Source organism: Xiphophorus maculatus, chromosome 23, assembly GCF_002775205.1.
Source record: "Xiphophorus maculatus strain JP 163 A chromosome 23, X_maculatus-5.0-male, whole genome shotgun sequence".
Lineage (NCBI taxonomy): Eukaryota > Metazoa > Chordata > Actinopteri > Cyprinodontiformes > Poeciliidae > Xiphophorus > Xiphophorus maculatus.
Genome location: NC_036465.1, coordinates 2548071 through 2557878, shown reverse-complemented (window position 1 = coordinate 2557878; position 9808 = coordinate 2548071). Strand labels below are relative to the sequence as shown.

Below are 9808 nucleotides of genomic sequence, written 5' to 3'. Positions count from 1 at the left end.
AACCTGGCCTTTATGGAAGAGTGATTAAAGTAAGTACTTTCTTCCTTATCATAAAGTACTCTGGTAAAAAGAAACTAAAACAGATGTAAAACGCCATCTGTTGCTGAAAACTAAGATCATCCTGAACACATCACCACTGTAAAATGAGTCAGAGGTCCTCTGAGTCCTTAGTCTGTCTATTAAATTACATGTCCGAGTTAGAGGAGAGTAGGATGTTATTTTGGTATCAGAGGAATATAATTGCCCTCCAAGTAACTGTAAACAATAGATGCACTGACGACTTACTATCCTTTATTTTTGAAGATAGAAGTTTTGGCAAGAGATCAAATCGTTCTAAAAATAAAAAGCATTCACCTAACATTTTAATACTATTGATTTTTACATTCCGTCAGTGAAAAGATATTGTGTATAAAGTCATTTCATTGATCATATACTGCACAACACTTTTATCCGATATAAAATTAATATTTGTTCAAACTGAAGAGCATTCTGTGCTGAGCAGAGTTTTATATCTGTGGAAACATAAAGAGATCTCTCAGCTCACTAAACTCCTGGGAATAAAACAGAAAAACACCTTTAGATTATTGTCATCATATTCCTCCACACAGTTATCAGTATGAACTTGAAAAAGTATATACAAGATATCCAGTGTGTTATTATTCATTTTTATATGACTGAAATTAAGCAACTGAATGTAGAAATAAGCTTTGATTTTATTATTTTTATGGTGAAATAGATGAACAGAAGAATTCTGGTGCTTGATTTTTTCACAAAATATATTTCACAATTATACTACATCACATTAAGAACATATCAAATAAATAATTGAATTCAAGTTTTAAAGAGAATTTTATGTTTGCAGTAGAACTGAGGACCAAATGCAGAACAAGCAGGAAGCTGAGGGCAGCACAGTGTGGACAGGGTTTGCTACTTATAACATCAATCTTTCAAAAGTTTGTTGTGTGGATGATCTTCCCACAGTGTGACTCTAAAATATTTTTACAAATATAAATTTATTTTCCAACACAATGCCATTTAATTTAAATCACAAGCACCATTTATAAATGTTCACTTTGGACTAATTTGACTCGCAACCAAGAAAATGTTTTATAGTAAAGTGTTGGATGAAATGAAGAAATCTGAGTCAGTCTTCATAAATAAAACTTATTTGATGAAGATTGATTATGATTTTCTGGAAGATTTTCATCTGTTTCAAATCTTTTTAAATCCTTTTCATCAACACAAAAATTCTCTGGATATTATTTGCAGTCATAACTTTTCTACCCAGAAAATGTGTTTTATTACCCAGAAGGCTTTGTGTTATTTTTCAATTATGAGAAGAAACATACAAGTCTGACCTTTTACCTCATCAGTGAAAATGAAACATTTTGGAAACCAAAACAGAAATAATTTAACCCACAATTTTAATTCACAGTGATTCTCATGGTCCCACATCTTCTGGCTTTATTTACATAAATAAGTTGATCAAATCCACATGCATATGGATAATTAATCCATGACCCAAGTCATGGTTTTGTTACAATTAGTTAAACTCAAAGAGTTTGTGTAAAATCTGGCTCTTAAAGCTGGGTGTGCTGCACAACAGGGTGCAGATCCAGGAATGTGTCAGGCTGGATTGATGCAGTCTAATTCGATCTAATAATTTCTGGCATGCAAATCCCCCTGTGCTACTACTTCACTTCTGGAGACACTGGTGTCATCAGACGCATGTCTAATTGTCTATGAACTTCTTGGTACTGTGTCTGTTTTTATTTTAGAAGTGAGGTGTGGATCTTTGACTAAACCCAGAGAGGCTTAGTGGATAAAACTTTAACATTTATCACAGGAGTTGGAAGATAAAGAAGCTCAACTTACAGGAGAAGTTACATCAAAAAGCAGAGAGTCTGTTGGAATCTGTAAAACAATTTCAAATTGGTTATTGTTTATAATTTGCTTACAGGTTGTCTTGATGTGAAAACGAATGTGTTAATAATAGTGTATAAGAAAATACCTTGTTGTGCAGTTATTGGTACCCTGGATTAATACTTTGCACAACTGTCTTTAGTCAGATCCTGAGAGCTGTTTGTTGTTTCTCTCATTCTTCTCTCCAGGGTGTGACCGCAGGTGCAAGTCCACAGCTGCAGCTCATTAAGGTTCATCAGCAGGTGCTTAAAGAGGAGTTGGCTCCCTGAACCAGCTGCCAATAATGTTGAGCTTAATGCCAAAATAAGCAAAAATGAGGTCAAAAGTATAAGTAAATCATATATTAAAAAGAAATGGCAGGAGCAATGGGATAGAGAAGACAATGCAAGATGTTTTTATAGCATTCACAAAAAAGTTGGAGAATGTAGGAAAGGTAATAGGAATAAAAAAGAAGAGGATGTTTATCCAGATTAAGGTTTGGGCATACGGGGTTAAATAGTACTCTAAAAATAATCAACAAACATAGTACAGGTTTGTGTAGATATTGTGGAGAGTCAGAAACAATACAGCATATTTTTCTAGAATGTAATAAATATAATCAGGAAAGAGAGGTGTTAATCAGAGAGTTAAATAGAAACAAAAATAAATTAGATATTAGAAATTTGCTGCAAAAATCGTCTGAGGATGTAGTGTTCAGCAGCATTTTTAGTTTTCTTAGGAGGACAGGAATTATGGGAAGATTATAGTGGGTTTGCATCTGGTTCATACTCCAGTCTGGAAGGTGGCGGTAATGCACCTACAAGTTGTTTGCCAACCGCCATAAAACAAGAAGAAGAAGAAGAACCAGCTGCCAGGTTGTTTTGCTCACCAGAGTTGTAATTGGGCCTCTAATTTTTCAGTTCCAGGATCCCTGCAGTCCTGACTTGAGCCTTTCTTGTCTCCACTGATAGAAACTGTATTCCTCTGTTTATGTAGCTTGTTAGAGTTCAGGACTCAAACAAGCTGCTTGCTAAGTCCTAGCATCTGTGTGAAGATCTCCTACCTTAATCTTTCCCCAGACAGCTGCTCCCTTGGTTCCTCACCTGTTCCACCGTGATACTCACCTGCCTTATTATTACTCATCAGCTCCAACCAGGACAGAGGAAACAACCCATCATTGGACCATCAATGATCAAACACCTGCCAACCTCAGGTCTGTGGGTTCACTTGCCTCCTCCTGGAACTTCTGCCATTCCTAATTATTGAATAATTATAATAGTAGTTATAATAATAGTTATTATAATGTCCAAACCAAAAACTGATCACTTACTGCTTCTGCCATAGACCTTTTCCTCCAAGAAAACTCTAATCCTTGAGCTGGTTTGGTTCAGGACCTTGTTAAAGGCCAACGCCTGTTGTGACCATTTTGGGGAACCCAGGATGCATCACCAGTGGGTGTTGCACAATGCGGCAGGAGAACGTAGTAACAATGTTTTGAAGATATGTTTTTACATATCTTCCCCTTGATCAGCAATCCACAGACCTTTCAACTCACTCTTACTGCACATAATAGAGAGACTGATGTCATAAAACAGAAAAGGTAACTACTTCAAACGGTGTGTTAACTAAGCAGTAGTGGAAATGGCACAGAAAAAACTGTTATTCTGCAGTGAACGTTTTAAACTACTGTTTACGCATTTGAACTTCTTTTTTTGAGGCAAGACGTTATTTTGGGGACCAGAACAGGCTCCAAATCAAATTGTTGGGGATATGGGGAGGGCTTACTAGTGTCCTGCTGGAACTCTGTCCCAAGAACCCACCTGTCATCATCACTGCATATTCACTTTTTTGATAAATCATTTTTGCATTAACCTCTTTTGCTGTCTATAATTTCTCCCTGTACCAGAATCTGGCCCAAAAGAATGACCCCTTTTGCCGACTGAACAGCATTTTATCTTCTCCTGCAGCATCTTGCACTTCTGAAGCATACAGAGAGCTGTAGCTTTGATCATTGCTCTTTGCACAATCTTTCTATGTTACAGAGTTCTGGGGTCTCTTCTATGATTTTCTGAAAGTCTGTCAGATTTATCTCAACTCTTCTAGAAATTCAAAAAGTTGATGCAATTCTTCTGACAAGGTCCAGATGGTCTTTGGAAGAAAAGCAGGCTCACAACATTAGTTTACTGTGGGGATTAAGTGCCTTTACATTTACTAATCCTTTGATTCAAACCCACTCAGTTTTTGTGAAGGTAGACATTCTTAGGAACTCTGATCAGCTTAAAGCGGTAAAGATAAGATTGTCCTGAACCATCGGCGCCGATAGTGAGATCTTTGCTTACCAACCTGACATCGTCTAACTTTTTTACCCTTGAATTTCTGCCTCAAATCAAAAATCTGAAGGTGTCATTTGAACCTTCCAATTACAGTTTGAGGTAGACATTTTGAAATTGAACATATTTCTGAGTGCCCTATGAATGGGTTATAGTTGTCCATTTGGCCTGAAGGTTTCATGTGTCCTGTAAGTAACCCCAAACTCATAGCATATATGCTCAAATAATGCTTGGGTAATTATGATCTTGTTAAAAAAATACACACACAAATATAAGCACATTCCCTCACTTCCAATCTGTTATGTACAGGCATTCTGATTATAAGATTTCTCATTTGCAGAGTGCAGGTTCTCGGAATAATTAAATTTGGCAGAGCAGTGCATCTGACCTTTCAAACATTAAATAAGCAGATTTTTTTTTAATGGAAGCTGGGTCTTCCCCATCAGCTTATGTCTCCTCATGAGTACAACACTAACTAAAATGACATTAGAGGCACAGAGCCAGAAATCTGAGTCTGGAGGTTACTTTGTGGGGACAAGTTTTTACTTTATAGAAAAATTGAGGGTAAAAAATAAGAATGACAGTCCTAAAATCTAACAAGTGTAAACAGAGACTTCAACATTCAGCCAAGAATGATTTGGTAAAAAAAAAAAAAAAAAATTCTCATTTCAGTTTAAATTCTTTTTAACTGAATTGTGAATATTAGGACATCAAAATACATGGATAATGCTTTAGGTGAACTGTATTACTGACAGAGGTAAAATGCATTAAAAGCAGGATAAAAAATTAAATGACAAAATGAATAATTTAACTTTTCAAAATAAAATTACTCTATCACATCGTCTTATTTTAAAACAATGTTTCCAGATGTCAAGATCTTGGGTTGTTTTCGGTTTTGATCATTTCTGTGTGCCTTAGTTTCTTTTCTTTTATTGGCTGTTTCTGTTGGTTCTGTTGGTTGTACTTTGGTTCAATATTTTCTTAGTGACTTCATATAAAATGTCTAAATGTAAAGCATTTAAGTATAAGTCTGATTTCATATTTTGACCTCCTGGAAATCCATGAATCAGAACATCAAGCAAAGAACAGGAAAAGATGTGGCTCAGAAGAGACGGTTCACTTTGTCAGAACCACCAAGTGACTTTGAGCTTTTTGGATATCTGGAGCAAAACTTGTAAATCAGTGCAGAAACTTCACACATAAATTAGATGAAAATAATAAACCATCTGATCCAAATGAAAATATTTATTGAAACCAAATCTGGCAAGTTGTTCTAAAGGAGGCGGGGAAAAACTAATTTGTAAAACCGCAATATATTCATAATTTGAAAGAGATTTGATCAAATCAGTGGTAAAGTGAATGGATGTTTTGTACATCTATTGGATTATCAAATCCCTTCATTTCCATCTCAGACAAGTTCAGATGTTCTGCCAATGTTATGACTCAAATCCACCTTTTGACACCTTCAGAAAACCATTTGGTGTAATCTTTCATGATCTTCAGAAAAACCAACACAAGCAGTCATCACTGTTTTTTTTTTTTTTTTTTTTAAGTTTAGGCCTTTCGTGAAGGTCGAGACCTCTTTTGTTCCCAGAGTTTGAGTGATATAAGCCTTCATCTTCAGACTTGATTATTGCAGCAGTACAGATTACTTTTGTAGGAGCCATTCCTCGCTCTCTCATCTGCAGCTGGTTAAAAATGTTGCCTAATGACTTCTGACAGCCACACGTAAATGTGATCGTATCGCTCCTGTTTTACTTTCCCTGCACTAACTTCCTGTCTATTTTAGAACTGATTCAAATGTCTTGTTTTACAGGCATGAAATGGACTGGCACATCAAATAGACCCTCTGTCAAATATTTAATTCCCACTTAAAGGCTTGTTTCTATTCTGTAGCTTTCAAACTTGAGTGAGTTTTTTGCCTAAATGTGTGCTTGTATTTCTTTTATTAGTGTTGTTTTACAGTTTTATTAGTACAGGTTCATTCTAGTTGTTTAATCTGTTTGTAAAGCATATTTGCCAGCTCTAGTTTTCAAATGCAAGCAGATTAATTTGAATTGCTCTTTATTTGATTGGAAGAGCCTCTACATCAGGGGTCTCAAACTCCAGTCCTCGAGGGCCGCAGTCCTGCAACTTTTAGATGTGCCTCTGCTGCACCACACCTGAATAGAATAATTAGGTCATTAAGGCTCTGGAAAACTGATCTACACAAGGAGGTCATCAAGTCATTTCATTCCAGTGTTTTGTACCTGTGGCACATCTAAAAACTGCAGGACAGCGGCCCTCGAGGCCTGGAGTTTGAGACCCCTGCTCTACATGTAACACTAAAAAAAAACAAAAAACAACTAGTTATTAATCCAGTTGACTTAAAGCCTTAATTTGACTCTTTAATAAAAACAAGACAAAACAATTCAAAAAGTTGAAAATAACTTGCATAATCTGAATTTGTACTGAGTGTTTTGCAAAGAATTAAATCAAATATGCTGAAATGACAGCTCCCCTAACCTTAAACAAGAGAGGCATATTAGAAAATAGGATTATTTTATTGCAATAAATTAGAGTATTTAGTCGAAAACAACACTTGACATTTCCTTACCAACAATAGAAAAACCAAGAACTGGAAGAAGTTCATATACTGAAAGGGCCAGTGCTTGTCTGTAGCCCCAAGGGGCACCACCAGGGGGCTCTGGTTTCAAAGCCAAGTGCAGCTTGGGGCAATTGATAACAAAGTGGGGCATGTTTTCTAAGGTTCATTCATAAGCAAGAGAGTTCATCAGAGATTCACTGATATAATAAAGTGGCTACATGACCAACTATTATTATTATATGCCCCTCTTTGTTGATTTTTATGATATAAGGATGGGAATAAAACTTTTATATGAACAAAATCTTGGAATGTTAGTAATCTCAAAAGTTTTGCCCCCCTGAGCATAACTATTTTGGAATAAACACTAACTGCTTTAGTAATTATTTTACTACTCTTGGAACTAAACTTCCATTTTCTGTAATATTTAATCTAGTATTTAATAAGAAGTTATTGGATCCAAAGTAATCAAGCAAACCCAGCGATATTCATATGAGAGGTGATAACTGATTTGTCTATTACACACACATGGTGTGTGTAATAGAGACACACATATTACACACACACATGGTGTGTGTAATAGACATGTCTCTGCCCATAAGCTGTGATCCAAATGGTTTACCTTGTCCCTAATTTCCTCTGTTTATTTTATTTCTTGGTATCAAAGCCTGTGCATTTTGCAAGACCACCCTGGAAGTGATGATCAAATGTGGAAAAAGAGACAAAATACTAAACTTTTCAGACAGAACCTCGTGGGGTGAAAGACTGTGCACATAAATGTGTGTGTGTGGGGGGGTGCATGTGTATGTGTGTGTAAAAGAGAGGGATTCCACAAAGTGAAGTGCTGACATCTGCTGCAGGCCCTTGCAGAGCTGGAATGTGATACTCTCCTTTACACAAAAGGGCCTTGGCCCTTGCAGAAAACACATGAAGACCTCCATTTGCCCCCCTCCACAGGGGCAATACAATTATGAAATGACTGCATCAATGTGCCATGCTTTTTTCTTTAAGCAGTTCACTTAGATTAAAAGCACAAAAGACTCTCCCTTAAACTTGGTGCTACAGAGAAGGCTGCTCTTTGCTCTCTTTGAGGTGGTAGTGCTGTGTAGTTCTGAGCTATGCGAGACTGGGGGTAAATTGCTGCAGCATTGCATCATGCGTCTAACTCAATAGGTTCAATATGTCTCCAGAACTCCTTTGATTGTTGTGTCTGTGCTGCAGCAGATTTAACCTACAGCGTGGGGATACTGGTGGGTTTAGCCAACAGTGGGGTGGGAGGAACCACATGAAACACAGTTGATGAGGCAGTGCACCGTGCTGGAGAGAAAAGGAAATTGGGAACAGGAGGGAGTATTGTTCCAAGCAGCAACTCTGCTTTGATATAACAAATTGGGAAGCCCTTTAACATTTCCTTCCTCAGAAACATGAATGATAAAAGAATTTAGTGTCCAATTGGACATTTTTTGACTTCAATTCACTGTACTGAGAAGTTAAAGTAGCTTGTTAAAAATATTTTTTAAAATGTGCTTTTATGGATAATTCAGTTTCCTCAGTGAGGAAGTATAAAGCATACTCCTATGAGTATCTTTGCGATATGATGCAAAGTTATCAGAAGATAACTTTGCATAATAAATATTTTCATATTATTCCAATCAAATGTTCAAGATTACAGATATCATAAATCCTAATGAAGTGGATTAAATTAGCAAATAATGGTTGTTCCTACTATTACTACAACAACAACAACAAAGCTTATTTCTCTCACACAGAGGGATAAACCAAAAAAAAACCATTCGTTATCTTAGTTTTATACTTTTTTATTTAGTAGTTTTTGGTTAATTTATGTAGTTCTACTGTTATTAACTAATTGGACCACGTGTCATTTCTTTCTTTAGAGGCTTCTGCAAAGCTATTACTTGATCCCGTCTTCGTCTTGCGAGCCAAGCTGACGTGTTTTTTTTCTCTTTTTGAATCCTGAAGCTTGAAAACAGTGGAAGAAAGTCATTGGAGGACAGAATGGGACGGCAAAGGACATCATAGACCCAGACAGCAACGTAATGGTTAACATCCAGGGGAGTTCCCTTGGTTGGAAAGTTGTGCTTTATGCGCAGCACCTGTTGTGCCTTCAGTTGCCAGTCTCCAAAAACCCAACCCCGTCAGCGCAGCGATATTTTATCTCAGTCTACAAGTTATGACTCTTGACTGCGCCAGACAACAGATCTCGTCTCGGAGTTCCGGATAGCTTTCTCTGCTCGGACTGTATCAGGTTGCTGGACTCCCTCGCAGTCTCTCTCTGTGTGAGAGCTTTGGTTCTTATGCGTAAAGATCTGACGGGATTTATATGACGAAGTGTGGAATGCACCATGAGCGCGCAATTGAGCCGAAATGCATCTGTGTATTTTTGATCGCCCTGTGCCATAGATGATACGCGTGCATAAAGGCGATTTTCAAACCATGTTGCTGGGATTTTAATTGCTTAAACTTTCTTCAGCACAAATATTCGACTTTCCTCAGAGCCAACAGGTGCGCACCCGCACTGCGCAGCAGAAACAAGTTTGAACGCCTTGGAGAAGATTCTCATTCATCAGTTACATGTTTTCTCGTGTTATGAGGAAGAATTTATGATTAAGATTATGTGGATTTTACTCACTGCTTGTACTCTCCAGATGTGCCCAAAACTACACTTGTGTCCCGCATGTTTGTGGTGATCCAGACCAGAGTCCAGCTTTGTGATCGCCAACTACCACTCATCCAAATGATCCTTTTATTAATATTCCTTCTTGCATCGCTTCTCCAACAATATGGCACAGAAGCCGAATCCAGTGATGTCAGCAAATTACAACTTTCAAGTATAAAGGAGCCAAACGGTAAGCCTGTCTTTCTTAAAGTTATTAAAGTGCACATTGCCTTGTAACTTTCTCACACGGACATAGCAAAAGATTCCTTCTTACTTGGCTTTAAGTCACTCCTAAAAGTGCATGTGAAATTGTGT

At 37.2% G+C, this 9808-nt stretch overlaps 1 protein-coding gene across 1 annotated transcript in view; it reads left to right on the top strand.

Annotated features, from left to right (window-relative positions):
- The first annotated feature begins 8782 nt into the window (after positions 1–8782).
- The window catches only part of pdgfc (platelet derived growth factor C), a 43177-nt gene continuing 42151 nt past the window's right edge, over positions 8783–9808 (top strand). Inside the window, exon 1 of the mRNA XM_014469348.2 lies at positions 8783–9683. Within this exon, the coding sequence (XP_014324834.1) occupies positions 9512–9683 (172 nt within the window). The 5' untranslated portion in view covers positions 8783–9511. The remainder of the gene's footprint in view (positions 9684–9808) is intronic.